Source organism: Nerophis lumbriciformis, linkage group LG04, assembly GCF_033978685.3.
Source record: "Nerophis lumbriciformis linkage group LG04, RoL_Nlum_v2.1, whole genome shotgun sequence".
In the NCBI taxonomy this organism is placed as follows: domain Eukaryota; kingdom Metazoa; phylum Chordata; class Actinopteri; order Syngnathiformes; family Syngnathidae; genus Nerophis; species Nerophis lumbriciformis.
The window spans coordinates 11183770-11202133 of record NC_084551.2 but is presented as its reverse complement, the minus strand read 5'-3'; the positions used below and the strand labels follow the sequence as shown (position 1 = coordinate 11202133).

At 39.2% G+C, this 18364-nt stretch overlaps 1 protein-coding gene across 6 annotated transcripts in view; it reads left to right on the top strand.

Annotated features, from left to right (window-relative positions):
* Window positions 1–18364, top strand: part of LOC133595948 (intermembrane lipid transfer protein VPS13B-like) — a 672020-nt gene that overhangs the window by 324335 nt on the left and 329321 nt on the right. For 5 of the 6 annotated variants that reach the window (XM_061948790.2, XM_061948782.2, XM_061948793.2 and 2 more), the window contains exons 33-34: window positions 7862–7988; window positions 11281–11424. In XM_061948790.2, coding sequence (XP_061804774.2) covers window positions 7862–7988; window positions 11281–11424 — 271 coding nt within the window. Of the gene's footprint in view, window positions 1–7861; window positions 7989–11280; window positions 11425–11465; window positions 11702–18364 lie in introns of those variants that run through there. The other variant, XM_061948797.2, reaches the window with a different exon arrangement.

The window sequence follows — 18364 nt, the reverse complement described above, 5'->3', positions numbered from 1 at the left end:
GGTGCATGTCTTTGGAAGTGGGAGGGAACCCACGCAGTCACAGGGAGAACATGCCAACTCCAGACAGAGCGACCCCGAGCCCGGGATCGAACCCAGGGCCTTCGTATTGTGAGGCACTTGCACTAACCCCTGTGCCAAAGTAAAATCCCAACATCTTCCACGTAATTCGGGAATTTGAATTTGAATGTCTACTGGGTCCTATCTGCGTTCAATTTCTTCCACACACCCTTAAAGTCTGCATGTTACGTTGTTTGGTGACTCTTAATTTGTCCACAGTTGTAATTAAGAATGGTTGCTTGTTTATAAGTGCCCTGTGATTTACCTCTCACCCAAAGTTAGCTGGGATAGGTTCCAGCTCAACCATGACCCTATAGCATAAACAGTAGATTATAGAAAACCTATACAAAGCTATGTGTTTGAATTTGTCTTTCGTAGTGCACAATGCACTAGAATTCCATAGAAAAATGTACACCGACGGCATTTTGAAAATATCTTCTTAATATGTAATAATTTATTACACATTGCGGAAAAAGTTATTACATATTACATTAAAACAATTCATTACAACATGTGGCACATATTTACCAAATGCAGAATTTATTAAAATGTTTGTACATTTAGTCAGGTTGTTACATAACGTAGCATTATTACATAATGTGGTTTAACTGTGTATATTTGCATTGCATCTGGGATTGTTATGGTAGAATGTCTCACTTCTTGATTTCATACAAAGCATAAACAGCACAGCTACAACTTCAGTAGGGGGGGAAAAGTCAAGTTCGCAGCTTTGCTTGTTTCCTGCAATTAGTGGCAAAATCCATCGCTTGAATTGAAACAGGATTTGACACACATCACTTCCCAATTTCTCACCCCTTGTTTTATACAATGATAAGCTCACACGCTCTCCTGTTTTGGCCTCTTGGCATGTTCTAGCCACAGTTTTTTGGGTATAACTCGAGTAGTTGTGGATGTGCAGTGGCCTCAGTCAGCTTCCTGAGGTTTTGTGAGGGGATCCATTTACTGGAACTGTCTTCATTTCAGTGCGTTCCTTAAGTTGGAAAGACCCTTTGTCATGGCCCTGTGAACTCTCTCCATCTCCCAGTTTGTCAAACTTTTCTCTTTTTGCACATAATGCTGCTTTATGTTCAAACGTTATTGTGTTTGTTTGGAATAAAAGCCACGCTTTCCATGTATCGTCAAACCTAAATTTTTCGCACCCCCCACTTTTCATAAGATTCCGTTTTTTACTAAGCTTTTTGCCAAATTTATGCACTGATTTTTGTGCATTGTCTTGGTTATCGTACGGCCTAACATTGTACGTAACAAACTATTCTGGTTGCTAATTTATCATTCCATGGACGTGAGTGCCCTAACAAAAAATTCCACAAATTAGAGACACAGTCTTTATGGTGTTTTTTTATTTAATATCAGTGTAAAATAACCCATCATGAGCCCAAAGAAATTCACAAGCGAAAGCTATTTTGGTGAACTAGTCGAATAACACGATTGAATTTAAATAATAACTCGTAGCGAATTACGAATGGGGTGCCCTCTTCCCTCCCTGCTAATCACTGTCTTTGCCAACTAGGTAAAAGTTAAAAACGGTCATTTTATATTCATCATTTATTTATGTTCCACATTGTTTTCAGCATGTAAAACTATAATTATTTCTTATAAAATGGGTATTGTTAATATTTTTACTAGTGTCTGGATTAGGGATGTTTATCGAATTCAGAACTTGTACTGTATAGGCAGTGACCAAATTTCATTGGTACTGTCATGTAACGATTCATGTAAAATCAAACGGTGCCATATATACATTACTACCGCATTTTAAAATTGCTTGAGTTCCCTCCGTGTGATTTTTGAATGCTTGTTTGGCCAAGTGTTTTAGCCGGCAAAGTCTGCAACCGGACACACAAAGGTATCGAAATATCAGAATCAGAATCAGAATCAGAATAGTTTTTATTGCCATTGTTTGAGAACGGGTTCACAAACTAGGATTTTATTTGTATTTGTATTTTATTTTATGTATTTATTTTTTAATTCCTAGTTTGTGAACCCGTTCTCAAACAATGGCAATAAAAACTATTCTGATTCTGATTCTGATTCTGATATTTCGATACCTTTGTGCGTCCGGTTGCAGACTTTGCCGGCTAAAACTCTTGGCCAAACAAGCATTCAAAAATCACACAGAGGGAACTCAGTCCGACTGCCGCCAGATAATGTTGCAATGTTCCATGCCAACAACTCAAGCATGCCTGGTAGAAAACACACGTACAGTAAAGCTCCACTTTTTAAAATGTGCTAGCTCGGTGCTAATTTAAGAAGGATATGCCATAATCATTCTACTGATTAGCATTCGAGATTTTACATGGTAAGTTCAACACCAACAACTTGATAATGTAAACTACAACTAATATGCATGTTACAATCAAACATCTGGTGTGTAATAAATACAATACTCACAGTATAAACACTTGGAAGGGTGCAACAAAAGACGAGACTGGCACATTTAACTTACCGTATTTTCCAGGCTATGAGTGCACCGGTATTTAAGCCGCAACCCCCAAATTTGAGAAGAAATTAATATTCGTACATATTTAGCCACATATAAGCCACAGATATATACGAAATATTTTGTAAATATTTATTTACATACCTTAATTGTTTCCAAACAGTCCCTGCCGCATGGCATGGCAGTAAAATCACTGATCAAACAAAACAGAAGTCATCGTCATGGAATCATTAGATGCAGAAGCTCATTCTCCAATCAGTTAAACCGACTCAATAACTCCACTGAGACGTTTTAGTGAATTTACGAAACTGAAACAATACAACAAGAATGCCATTGTAATACTAACACAGACACTTGTAAACGTGTTAGCAAATTAGCTAATGCTAACAACGCTAGCTGTATTACAGTGTTGTGATTACAATTGTTTTGTAAAGCTTACAAACGTTGCTTGGAGTGATATGTAGAATCCTTTTGAGCGCACACGATATGGACGTTTATACTTCCAGTTCAAGGCACAAAACAGTAAGTACATTTCCAACCCACAGCACCTGCAGTGAGTGAACTTGTCCAAAAGATGGTGCCAATGCACAAATAATAATTACATCTTTTCATTGTCTCGTTTGGTGTATTATGAAAACTGTTTGTTGTATACAAAACATTATAGCCGTTAGCACCGAAAAAAACATGAATTAGTGGCCGTTTTTTTAGGGGTTCAAAGTGTTAGAAAAACATTGTGCAATTGCAAATGCATGCAAAGTGTACTATACACATACTTGCCAACCTTGAGACCTCCGATTTCGGGAGGTGGGGTGGGGGTGGGGGCGGGGGCGTGGTTAAGAGGGGAGGAGTATATTTACAGCTAGAATTCACCAAGTCAAGTATTTCATATATATATATATATATATATATATATATAAAAGAAATACTTGACTTTCAGTGAATTCTAGCTATATATATTTATTTTATTATATATATATATATATATATATATATATACTGTATGTGTATATATATATATATATATATATATATATATATATATATATATATATATATATGTGTATATATATATGTATATATAAGAAATACTTGAATTTCAGTGTTCATTTATTGACACATATACACACACATAACACTCATCTACTCATTGTTGAGTTAAGAGTTGAATTGTCCATCCTTGTTCTATTCTCTGTCACTATTTTTCTAACCATGCTGAACACCCTCTCTGATGATGCATTGCTGTGTGGCACGCACAAAAGTGCTTTCATCAAATGCACTAGATGGCAGTATTATCCTGTTTAAGAGTGTCACAACATTGCTGTTTACAGCAGACAAACTGCTTTACGGTAGACGAAAACGTGACTGCTGTTGTTGTGTGTTGTTGCCGCGCTGGGAGGACGTTAATGAAACTGCCTAACAATAAACCCACATAAGAAACCAAGAACTCGCCTTCGATCATTCTACATTCATAACGTGATTGGGCAGGCACGCTGTTTATAATGTGGGAAAGCGGACTCAGGTCCGCATGGAGCTGGAGGGGGCGTGGCCTCCAGCTCCGCCTGAATTTTGGGAAATTTTCAGGAGAAATTTTGTCCCTAGGAGGTTTTCGGGAGAGGCGCTGAATTTCGGGAGTCTCCCGGACAATCCGGGAGGGTTGGCAAGTATGACTATACAATACTTTCAAATGAGACTCAGAAGTGTAAGAAATTAAGATATAAGAACTGGACAGCACATTAAATTAACAAAACAATTAACATGTAAACACTCGGAAGTACCAGAAATTGGTACTGTTGAGTACTGGTATTGATTCCCAGGTACCGGAACTTGGTACCATATTGATTCAAATGTTGAAGGTACCCCCATTCCTTCTGTAAATAGGATTGTATGGATTTGCATTACTACCTCATTTTAAAATTGCTTTAGTTTTTATTTGATTCAGTTTTTGTCTGACCCTTTGGAACAGATTAGTGATGAAAATGGAGGTACCAGTTGTTTACTCTGCATCCACTCTAAGGTGTGCAGAGACGCACACACAGCTCAGTATCAGAGGACTCCCATATATTACTGGTAAACTGAGCCTTGTGCCTTTTTGCCTTTCTGGTGAATGACAGCACCTGTCCCTTGCAACGAGACACTAACTGTTTCAATCCCTGTCTGAGGGGAGATTAGCCAGCACCAATTGCCCTCATAGATCATTTCACCTCTGAATTAAACCTCTTTCAAACACTATTCAAAGAAATGTGTCAGTAAATATAAGCTGGGGGGCAGCGGTAATGCTTATTTGTGTCGCAGAAGTGAATATGATAGTGGGTCTGGCTGAGTACTGTACTCCAGCCCATTTAGAAACCGGGACTTTTATAATCTCAGCCAACTGTAAATATTACACAGCGTGATTGTGTTTTAATGGCAGCAGATGTGGCAATTAACACCACCTTATAAAGCTGGCTTGTATATTTGTTTTACTGCTAACAAATGTTCCCACAAATATGAGTTGATTGTGGGAATTCACTCCAGTGAAATGAAGAAAGCTGATGTTAGAAGGTCTCGACTTGATCTTGTGTATACAATTAGGAGGTGTTCCCATTTGGGACTTGTCAAATAATGTCTCACTGTGTCTCTAAGCATATGTCCGCTTCCAGTTAAAATATACTGGGCCAGGAATTTAAATATTTTATTTGTGGACATTATGGACAAGTCCAGCTACAAGAAAAACACAATCACTGGTGAGTTCAGTTGATGATATGATGTGCTATTTCAAGTGTATGAAAGGTGTCCTGTTGGCAACTTGAGGCATAATTAATAATAATACCCAATGGGTCTATTTCAAGTATTTCCAAATACATCAACACAATCTAATGAGATAAAATCAGTTCTGCTTTGACTAGGCTAATCATAATTATCGCTTTTGACTGACATTAATTTCACATTGTTTGAGATATTGTTGTTTTAGTTTGGAAATGGTGTAGAGCAGCACTGTGTTATACTGAGAGCTCTTTCTAATACTCCATCACTCCCATGTTACTAAATTAGATCACCAAAATATTGGAAACCTCTCTCAGTACGATGCATCGCAGTCCTATGAGCGCTGCAATCTACAATAAACATACAGTGGACCCTCGATTTATGAACGTGTTTCTTGAACAGTGTTCGTAAATCGAAAGGTTTGTATATTCAGGCAAATGTACCCCATAAAAGCAATGGTGAAAGTAAAAACAAAAGTCCATATTTTACTAAAAGTATGTAACTATGGACACAATATAAAGCGCTATATGATACTATAAAACAAGCAAACATGGCAAGGGGGTGATGAATCTTTCTATTTAATAACATAGTCAAAACAACAACAAGCTGAACTTTCCTCTTTCCCATCTGCCCTGCCGACATGCACACGCATTGTCACTAGTCCTGTGGTGCACTCAGTTTGAAACCACACAACTCCTAAACTTTAACAGCCAGGTCACTACAATGATTAGAATCTAAAGAATAAAATCCCTGTTTGTTAAATCATCTTTGGGGTGTGTGTGGGATGGGGGGTAGGCAGTGTGCACAACATACTTGCCAACCCTCCCGGATTTTCCGGGAGACTCCCGAAATTCAGCGCCTCTCCCGAAAACCTCCCGGGACAAATTTTCTCCCGAAAATCTTCCGAAATTCAGGCGGAGCTGGAGGCCACGCCCCCTCCAGCTCCATGCGGACCTGAGTGACGTGTTGACAGCCTGTTCTCACGTCTGCTTTCCCACAATATAAACAGCATGCCTGCCCAATCACGTTATAACTGTAGAATGATCGAGGGCGAGTTCTTGGTTTCTTATGTGTGTTTATTGTTAGGCAGTTTCATTAACGTCCTCCAAGCGCGGTAACAACACACAACAACAGCAGTCAAGTTTCTTCTACCGTAAAGCAGTTCGTCTGCCGTAAACAGCAATGTTGTGACACTTTTAAACAGGATGATACTGCCATCTACTGTACATGCATATGTGACCCACCCATGTGTCACATTTTTGTGTTGATTTATTTATTTTATTTTGTGGTTTGAATTAGTTTTTGGAGCTGTCATTACACATTTATCAGTATTCACATTGGTCAGTAGGGGGTAGTAGGGCGCTTCTTCCCAATTGAATGCTATCACCTGCAGACCGGAAGTGTCTTGTCATTCTGATGAGAGCGACCAGTCTGTGAACAATTGAAACGTTCTGTGTGCTTTTTCCTCCTGTATAACAGGTTAGTTTTGGTGAATCAACTCACTGAATAATATCCATGTGATCTTTATAAGTTTAAGTACACATTCTGACGGTGGAGCCTAACTCTAAAGTGTTTGTGAGTTGTAGTTTGTATTTGTGAATGAATCCAGTGCACAGCTGCAGTAATCAATGCAAAATGGCGACGTGAGTACGCAATGTTTATATAGGAACTTCTGATCCTAATTCAGACTCCCAAATTGGAGCTCCCGTTTTCTTATTGATTTTATAATGTATATTTGTATAACGTGTGTGTTCTGAAATAGTGACAGAATAGAACAAGGATGGACAATTCAACCCTTAACTCAACAATGAGTAGAGGAGTGTTGTGTGTGTATATGTGTAAATAAATGAACACTGAAATTCAAGTATTTCTTTTGTTTATTTATATATATATATATATATATATATATATATATATATATATATATATATATATATATATATATATATATATATATATATATATATATATATATATATAATTAAAAAAAATATATATATATAGCTAGAATTCACTGAAAGTCAAGTATTTCTTATATATATATATATATCTTAACCACGCCCCCCGACCACGCCCCCCACCCCCCACCTCCCGAAATCGGAGGTCTCAAGGTTGGCAAGTATGGTGCACAACGTTGTGGATACTCCCTGAATGTTTCAAACCACACATTGCTTCTCCATTGGTTTCTTTGGACTTATATTGAGCTACAATTTTTTTTTTTAAAAGCTATAGAGTGGCAAAAAAAACCTCACTTAAAAGGCACACAAAATAGCATAGTAGCTAACCGACAGCACTGTGTTCTGCTGACAGAGATTGATAAACCCGCCCACTATGTGCTGCAGGCACACAATGGGTGGATGAAACATTCGTACACTGACAAAAGGTTCATAAAACTAAGCATATTTCGGTTCGGTCTGTGATTGGTAAATCCAAAAGTTTGTATAATGAGGGGTTTGTAAATTTAAGTTCCATTGTACTGTTAAATGAATGCCTTTCTGAAATTGTCACAAAGGATTTCAGTGTCCCGTGTTGCTCAATGACACAGTTGTATCATGTGTGAGCTAACCATGTTATTTAACGTTGTCATATGTATTTTTGTAGCATAAGGAGGCACCAGGAGCGCCGCGCCATCCTGACACCCATTGTGACTGACTTCTCGGTCCGTGTAACTGCTGCCCCTGCCATCATCTTCAGCAAGAATCTGTCCCCTGATATTGGACAAGCAGAGGTCAGTGCACTGAGCACAGCCGTGAAAGAATCAGAGCACCATTTTCATTAAAACAGTTGAAGTTGGATTATCTATGTTGTAGAAGTTGTATCGTTTGACCATGACCGTTTTTTTTGCCTTCTTGACATATAGTAAGTCGCTCATTAGGAATGGCACAACTAGTACTCCATGTAAGAGATGTTTTTTAACCAACAAAGTTCAACCTTCTGCTTATACAGCTAATGTTTTCTGGCACAGGTCACTACAACTTCCTGCTCCCTCTACGCTAGTGTGCCACTGCACAATGCATTATATAATTTCCACTGGCATGACCATCAGGCTTGTGAAAAATTTCAAATTTGGAAATTAAATTCATTTGACAGATTGGAATTTGACTTATATTGTGTGGGCTTCCTCCGGGTACTCCGGCTTCCTCCCACCTCCAAAGACATGCACCTGGGGATAGGTTGATTGGCAACACTAAATTGACCCTAGTGTGTGAATGTGAGTGTGAATGTTGTCTGTCTATCTGTGTTGGCCCTGCGATGAGGTGGCGACTTGTCCAGGGTGTACCCCGCCTTCCGCCCGAATGCAGCTGAGATAGGCTCCAGCACCCCCCGCGACCCTGAAAGGGACAAGGGGTAGAAAATGGATGGATGGATGGTTCCATCTCACAGGATGGTGAATCACAATTTGAATTGAAAATTCAAAAAGTAGAATTCAATTGCAATTCAGAGAAATCTATTATTGCCAATTAGCATGAAGAATTTGTCACGTTTAAAATGTTTTGGCTTAAAGGGGCTGTTTGCAACTTGTTTTTTAAACCAAAAGCTGCATCAAGGACACCACCGGCTAGCTCATGTTACCATTAGTAATTCAACAAAACATAATGTCTATATTTGTCACAATTGATCATTTTATTCGAATAGAAAATTGCTTGTTGGCCAGATGAGTTAGTCGGACATTCAAGGCTGTCACTCAACTTAATGCTTATGACTCTTTAGAAAGTTATCGTCCTCTCGGCAGCCACGTGAAGGTTGCAAACAGCCACTTTAAATACTAAAAATACTTTCCAAACACTAAAATTTAACACTTGGAATAATTTGGAATATTTTTTCGTTTGAAAATGAACAAGTGACACAACATCCTGATTTATTACATTTCTTAAGTGATACATTGTTGCATCTACTTAAAAGCTTTTATCAATGTTGGAACTGTAGGTAACCTTCAGACATGTCAACAGAAAGGCTTTCAATATAAAGCCCAGAGAAGGCTTGCCAACAATTGTGAATAATTTGATAGAGTAAAGCATTTTAATCAAATTAAAATCATCTGTTCTATGGAATGTTTTTATTTGTAATTGTCAATTACCGTAAAATATTTTCTGTAACGAAGATACAATGTAGTTCATAGGTTTATTTATTCTATAAAATATGCAAAACAATCATTCATGAAATATACTGTAAAGCAGTGGTTCTCTAACTTTTTTCACCAAGTAACACCTCAGTAGTAGGCCTTAGTATTCATTAAAACAAGGCAGAGGTTTTATTTAACAAGTGTATTTAATATTTTTGGCCACTGTAGCATTACACACAATGTACAAACATCATCAACAATGATACTCTATTTACAGTTGATATTTACAGACGTCTTTGGCGTACCACTAAATGCAGCCCGCGTACCACAGTTTGAGAATCACATGATTCTGGAATACACCAAAAATGATTATGATGGCATTTTTTAGAATTTCATTTCTACTTCCTTCAATTCAAAATTCTGAATTGTAATGCCACTTCTTATTTTTAACCTCAATTCAATTTCATCTAGTTGAATTACAATTTGTGAGTCATTCTTCATTCAGTTGGTAATTTTCCTGAGACTTGTTGGCCATACACCTAAAAATGTCACCCTCCGTATATAGGTTCTAATATTGATTATGGTAATATAGTGGGTATCAGGATCTAACATTACTATATTAAAAGCACAACAAATACATTGACAATTCTTCAAATTCTGAAAACCGAGAGGAAAGATTAAAAATATTTATTAGACTCATCCATCCATCCATCCATCTTCCTCCGCTTATCCGAGGTCGGGTCGCGGGGGCAGCAGCCTAAGCAGGGAAGCCCAGACTTCCCTCTCCCCAGCCACTTCGTCTAGCTCCTCCCGGGGGATCCCGAGGCGTTCCCAGGCCAGCCGGGAGACATAGTCTTCCCAGCGTGTCCTGGGTCTTCCCCGTGGCCTCCTACCGGTCGGAGGTGCCCTAAACACCTCCCGAGGGAGGCGATCGGGTGGCATCCTGACCAGTTGCCCGAACCACCTCATCTGGCTCCTCTCGATGTGGAGGAGCAGCGGCTTTACTTTGAGCTCCCCCCGGATGACAGAGCTTCTCACCCTATCTCTAAGGGAGAGCCCCGCCACCCGGCGGAGGAAACTCATTTCGGCCGCTTGTACCCGTGATCTTGTCCTTTCGGTCATAACCCAAAGCTCATGACCATAGGTGAGGATGGGAACGTAGATCGACCGGTAAATTGAGAGCTTTGCCTTCCGGCTCAGCTCCTTCTTCACCACAACGGATCGATATAGCGTCCGCATTACTGAAGATGCCGCACCGATCCGCCTGTCGATCTCACGATCCACTCTTCCCTCACTCGTGAACAAGACTCCGAGGTACTTGAACTCCTCCACTTGGGGCAGGTTCTCCTCCCCAACCCGAAGATGGCATTCCACCCTTTTCCGGGCGAGAACCATGGACTCGGACTTGGAGGTGCTGATTCTCATCCCAGTCGCTTCACACTCGGCTGTGAACCGATCCAGCGAGAGCTGAAGATCCTGGCCAGATGAAGCCATCAGGACCACATCATCTGCAAAAAGCAGAGACCTAATCCTGCAGCCACCAAACCAGATCCCCTCAACGCCTTGACTGCGCCTATAAATTCTGTCCATAAAAGTTATGAACAGAATCGGTGACAAAGGGCAGCCTTGGCGGAGTCCAACCCTCACTGGAAACGTGTCCGACTTACTGCCGGCAATGCGGACCAAGCTCTGACACTGATCATACAGGGAGCGGACCGCCAAAATCAGACAGTCCGATACCCCATACTCTCTGAGCACTCCCCACAGGACTTCCCGAGGGACACGGTCGAATGCCTTCTCCAAGTCCACAAAACACATGTAGACTGTTTATTAGACTCTGTTTATAAAATATGTGGAAGACGATGCACAAAGTTCACAAATAGTCGTGGTTTTCTATTAGATGAAGAAGCTCCACCTCACTTTTTGATTGTGTATTTGTGCTATTGTTCTTGTGCAGGACTTAGTGGTATGTGGCCACTCTCTGGAAGTTAACGTGACCAGCAGTTTGGATTTCTACCTCAGCATTGCTCAGGTGCACCTCCTTCATCAGCTTCTGAAGGACAATTTGGTGGCCATGGGAGCTACTGTGCAAGGCACTGAGGTACACAGCAGATAATGACAATGTTTTCTCTATTGTTGCAGTATCCCGTCTTAACTACCATGTTGATGCTGTATCTTCTCAAGGGGCAACACTATATAAATAAAACCTAGCTACTGTATACACTACCAGTCAAAAGTTTTAGAACGCTTAATTTATAGCAATAAGTAAGTACATCTACATATTTTACTGGTACTTCGGATTATAATCAGCATTTTAATACTAAACACCGTCTGCTGTCAATCTTGTTGTTTTGTAAAACCCCTTAATGTAAGAACCATAAATGTTTGGACGGTGACAGTTTTCATTGTATTTGACTTTAAAATTTACATTAGAAAAAAAAATTTTTTAATAAGAAATGCGATAAAGCATGCGATTGAACAGGTGTGACAAAATAATGGCATTTACTTATGAGGGCCCAAGCCTTCCGCTGCTCAGCCCCTCATCTTTGGAACGCACTAACCCCAGACCTTTTCAATATGGACTAATTTTGCCTCTTCAAATCAAGACTTAAAACAGACTTATTCCTGACTGCTTATTTGTGAAGTGAAGTGAAGTGAATTACATTTATATAGCGCTTTTTCTCAAGTGACTCAAAGCGCTTTACATAGTGAAACCCAACATCTAAGTTACATTTAAACCAGTGTGGGTGGCACTGGGAGCAGGTGGGTAAAGTGTCTTGCCCAAGGACACAACGGCAGTGACTAGGATGGCGGAAGCGGGGATCGAACCTGCAACCCTCAAGTTGCTGGCACGGCCGCTCTACCAACCGAGCTATACCGCCCCAATTTTACTGCACATTTCAGCTACCTTTGTTGTTTCATATCTAATTATTTTATGGGTTCCTGTTTTTTTAAATATTTATTTAATGATTTTTTTTCTTTATTGTATGGTTGTCCTTGAGTGCCAAGAAATGTGCCTTATAAATAAAATGTATTATTATTATTACCATTTAGGAATTAAAGCTATAGGTACAGGATAGCATTTACTGTGTCCACACACACACTGAAAATACCCACAATTTTAACACTTGGATGAAAATATTTTTGCAATAAATCATTAAATTATGAGTATTTAACAATATTCATGTATTTAAAACTATAATAGTGGAATCACTGAAAATGATATCTACATAATGTATGTATAATTCACAAAGGGTAAATGCCATATTTTTATTACAGTTATTAATTGTAATCGGGGACGGTGTGGCGCTTTGAGTACCTTGAAGGTAGAAAAGCGCTATACAAGTTAGTATGACCCATTTACCATTTAATTGGAGCTGAAGCTCCACATTCCAATCACATGTTGATTTGTTTGATGTATTTACTTCAAATCCATTGTGATTTTGTAACAACTTGTAAACTGTAAAGGAAACATCATAAAGATCTGTTACTCTCTAATTACTTCCGGATCTTACTATCACTAGGTTTACAACAACAACATTGACAATAAAGGATATGAAAGTAGTGGTTAAATGTACTTTAGTCAGGTTCTAAACTAGGATTTGACAAATACCGAGGTCAAAAATGGGTGGTCCAAGAGGAACTTTAAAAGGCTGAAATCATGGGTATCCTAGCACTGTATAAATTATATTACTTTAAGCAACAAAATTCATTTCCAGAATAACAAAAGCTTTAATTGAGAGATAACTCTCTATCACTCACCTAACATCTTTGATACTCGGCAGGATTTTGTAACAGTCCACTTTTCACTCTTCCATTTTTCAGTCCACTTCAATATTCTAAAGTTTAGCATATTAAACGATTTTAACATCATTAAAACATAATTTAAAAAAACATACCACATTTTCAACTACTACCAGGGTTCGAACCCAAGACCTTATGGTTTGTATTGCAAGTACTGACTGCCACAGAGCCACCGAAAGCGTAGGGTGAGATTTTGCCTTCATGTTTTAATCAGTGACAGAGCATGACGTGGTCAGGAATACATTTGAGGTAAAATATTATATGAAGCACCTTGTAATTCAATAATTTACATTTTAATGTGCTTTTTCACGCAAAATAATTTATATAATAATAATTATATATATATATATATATATATATATATATATATATATATATATATATATATATATATATAGTGTGTGTATATATATATAGTGTGTATATATATAGCGGTGACTATGTTTACATTATCGAGTGGTCTGCTGTTTCCTTGCTTCCCTGCTCCTCCTTTGAAGTCTATTCTTGATCATAAATCATGCCTCTCACCTGGAAAATAGATGGCTGAGGATGTAATCCGACATATTGGGACACTTTGTTTTTTTAAGGGCTTTATGTGGGCAGAATTGAATGGCTCCCATAGGCTCCATTGTAAGCGGACTTTTGACCGCATTGATTTAAAATATAGAATGCGTTAAAAAAATAACATCCATTGTCATGTCTCTTATAATGATTGTGAATGATAGGCAAAATTCTCCAAAAAATACAGTTCCCCTTTAAGACTATATTGGCCGTGTTGGTACCATTTCAGATGAATCTGTTCTGTCTTCCAAGCTGTACACAGACTACTTTTAAGTTACATACATGTTTCAATTGTAAAACTTTGTTTCTTTGGTGTAGTAAAATAGTTGCTGACAAGTGTAGGGTGTACTCTTGTGAGATACTTTATGTTCCTTAAAGATACTGCTGCATGCATAGTATCTTCTTTCTGAGGGTTTTTTTTTCTCTTCAAAACTCTGTCTTGGATGTTTTCTTTATACTGTATAACGCTCCTTAACAAGCGCCTCCACAGGGGTGGATCCAACACATTCAAATATTTACTCAGCACACGGTGGTTCTCTAATGCGGCAAGTTTACTGCACTGCGCTCAGCTGCAGCTTTCAGGGCCTTTCCTATTGTTTACAGGACAGGGAGCTTCCAGGCGCCATTTGCCCCGTCTGACCGCTCAATAAAACCTGCTAATGGAACACAATATAAAAATATTTACCAGCTGTGGTGTGGATGGGAGTCACAGCGAAGAGAAATGGACAAGGGAAGAGAGCGGATGAGGCAATAAAATAAGAAAGAAGCGAGTGGACAGTGAGTAATTCTCCCTCTCCACCTGAACTTCTCTCTGATTTAAGTAGCGTGAAGCCACTCAAAGGTATCTTAAGTGACTTCATCTTTTCCTGAGAGAAAAAAAAACCTTAATCTTCAAAGGGATACTTGTAATGAAATTGTCGGAATACCTTGACAGTTCTGTAGTATCCATTACAATAATGTGTTAAATGTATATGCTTTTACAAAGACCAGTCAGTTGTCCATCCTTTTTTTGGACGTGCTAGCTTGTCATCTGCTCTTGGTTTAGCCTCACAAACCTCACATTTGACTGGTAATCACTCTTGGCTTGATTCTGACCAATGGCTGCTAGAAGGTTCCTCCAGGTTCAGGGCAAGATGGGAAGGACTCTTGGGGGAATGCTAATATTAACTAAATTGTTTACCATTGAAACTAAGCTTATATGATTTAATTTAGCTTTTTAGGACTACTCAAAGCCAGTGCAAATGCATTCTAAAGTAAGCAAATGTAATTGTATTTTAATTTCACTTCAGTGTTTACCAGTTGTTTTTTTAGTTTGTCTGTTAAACTCTGCACAGCCGCACAGCAGTTCATTGCAATAAATACGGTCCGGCTTTTTATGTGGCTGCTTTGTTTAAGCTGTCTGTACCTTCATCCTTCCCCAGAGTGTTCGTCTTCTGTTGACCACCTCAGTCGGGGTGCTTGGCTCAGGCCCCTAACTAATAAGTATTGCTCCATCATGGTGTGATCAGTCAACAGGAGCCCTTTGTGCAAACTGCAGGGCCCTCTAGTGGTATGTTTTATCACAACAAATCAAGGGCTGGGTCTTATCACTCCCACTCTGCCGTGCCAAAAATCTGTCCACCCCATGCTAATGCAAACAATAGTATCGGTAGTGTGTGCTCTGACATTGTTTGCAGTTGGAATTTACTCGGAGAAAGTTTTTGATGTTTTCTGAATAGAACAAAACAGATGCATATTCCATTACCAAACACGCCATAAAGATCAAAGGCCCTTCCATGTGCCCGTTTCATGGATGTAAGACATTGTAATTGGGACTGTTCTTTTTTTTCTTTTTTTTTTAAAGCTTTTGACCAGTTTTTCCCGTTCTCAATAATCTTATAAATGTTCTGTTAGGAATAGTGCATTTCTGCTCTCAAGTCAGCAGTTCAAATTAACTTCTTTCTGCCTTTTCTTTTCCTTCCCTTTCCCAATGAGTTTAAGAACATGCTGTTTGACTTGAATCAATTCCCCACCATCCCGCGGACTGATTTTGAACAGCCCTTATCACCCCTCACAGCTGTGTTTTATTGTCTGGGTTAATGAATTTATTTTGTAGAGGCTTTGGGGTTCCCTGGCAGTGGTGAGGCGAGGGAAGCATGTGGGCAATGCGTGTGTAGACCTATTGAGCTGTGTGTGTGAGAAAATAACATATTGTCACATATTCCTATAATCTCTTCCAAGATATACTATTATGTGATTTATTTATTTGTCCATTTCTGTTCCCCACATCTCCCCATTAAATGGGAACATTATCACCAGACCTATGTAAGCGTCAATATATACCTTGATGTTGCAGAAAAAAGACCATATATTTTTTTAACCGATTTCCGAACTCTAAATGGGTGAATTTTGGCGAATTAAACGCCTTTCTAATATTCGCTCTCGGAGCGAAACACCGAGTCAAATCAGCTCTGTTATTTTCCGTTTTTTTTCGACTGTTTTCCGTACCTTGGAGACATCATGCCTCGTCGGTGTGTTGTCGGAGGGTGTAACAACACGAACAGGGACGGATTCAAGTTGCACCAGTGGCCCAAAGATGCGAAAGTGGCAAGAAATTGGACGTTTGTTCCGCACACTTTACCGACGAAAGCTATGCTACGACAGAGATGGCAAGAATGTGTGGATATCCTGCGACGCTCAAAGCAGATGCATTTCCAACGATAAAGTCAAAGAAATCCGCCGCCAGACCCCCATTGAATCTGCCGGAGTGTGTGAGCAATTCAGGGACAAAGGACCTCGGTAGCACGGCAAGCAATGGCGGCAGTTTGTTCCCGCAGACGAGCGAGCTAAACCCCCTGGATGTCTTGGTTCACACCGTCCCTTATGCCACCGAAGATGATCAAGAGAAGAATATCGACCCTAGCTTCCCTGGCCTGCTGACATCAACTCCAAAACCGGACAGATCAACTTTCAGGAAAAGAGCGCGGATGAGGGTATGTCTACAGAATATATTAATTGATGAAAATTGGGCTGTCTGCACTCTCAAAGTGCATGTTGTTGCCAAATGTATTTCATATGCTGTAAACCTAGTTCATAGTTGTTAGTTTCCTTTAATGCCAAACAAACACATACCAATCGTTGGTTAGAAGGCGATCGCCAAATTCGTCCTCGCTTTCTCCCGTGTCGCTGGTTGTCGTGTTGTTTTCGTCGGTTTCGTTTGCATACGGTTCAAACCGATATGGCTCAATAGTTTCAGTTTCTTCTTCAATTTCGTTTTCACTACCTGCCTCCACACTACAACCATCCGTTTCAATACATGCGTAATCTGTTGAATCGCTTAAGCCGCTGAAATCTGAGTCTGAATCCGAGTTAATGTCGCTATAGCTTACTGTTCTTTCCGCCATGTTTGTTTGTGTTGGCATCACTGTGTGACGTCACAGGAAAATGGACGGGTGTGTATATAACGATGGTTAAAATCAGGCACTTTGAAGCTTTTTTTTAGGGATATTGTGTGATGGGTAAAATTTTGAAAAAAACTTCGAAAAATAAAATAAGCCACTGGGAACTGATTTTTAATGGTTTTAACCCTTCTGAAATTGTGATAATGTTCCCCTTTAACTTCAAGTATTCAAGTATTCCCTCTAGCTGCAAGACTTAAATGGTCAGACCTTTTATTTACGTGCATTGCTTTAGCCTTGCACAAGCTCATTAACTGTCGGGCACGGCATTTTTACATTCTCTCCATTGTTGTTGCTGGAGGATTGGCCCGATTAGCTGGTTGATGTTGATCAAGATGAAGTGAGGCTGGGTTTAGATCAGGCAGCTTTCAGCAGCAGGAGATGATTCAGAGAAGCAGCTATGAATAGATGATGGAGAAGCTACTTGGACTTTGGAAGTGTAACATCACAGAAATGTCTGTCCTCACGTGTGTCCATACACATAAGTGCCCACATTCTCTGCATGCTGACATGGGAACTGCCTGCAATTTACTACTTTGGGACCAGTAGGCCTACTGTAATGCTGCTGAAGTGTGCATTTGTACAGTATATTTTATGTGTCAGCTCTTCTGTGATGCTTTTATGCTACTAAAAAAAATGTGTGGAACAGATTTACACTCACTAGACACACCTGCATGCTGGATATCCATCCATCCCTTTATTTTCTATACTGCTTGTCCTCATAAGTGTCACAGGTAAAATGGAGCCAATCCCAGTTGACTTCGGTTCGTGTTAGGGTTTAGTTTATGAAGTACACGATTCCCAAAATTAAATGAAGGATGAAGACTATTGCACAATTCAACATAATGCTTAATGCTATACTCAATTTAATTTACACTGTCAGAGAAGGGTTCAAGGGTTTTATTCGTCACATGCAGAATACACCACAGTGAAATGCTTTTTTCCATGCTCTTCAGATATTGCGTACAGTGGGATCCATACACTAGTTGCTGAATCTAATGCACTAAATACAAAAAATACAACAATTTGTATAGCTCTGATGTACATTAATTACAAGACAATAAGTTGCACAATAAGTCCCAGTAGTTATGGTAGAAGTATCAGTACAAGTAAAAGTACAGTAGTCACATACAGTACCAGTGCAATATGAAATAGTATAACAGTATATACAGTATAGGAATTAATAAACTGTATATACTGTGTATACTGTATATACTGTTATACTATTTCATATTGCAC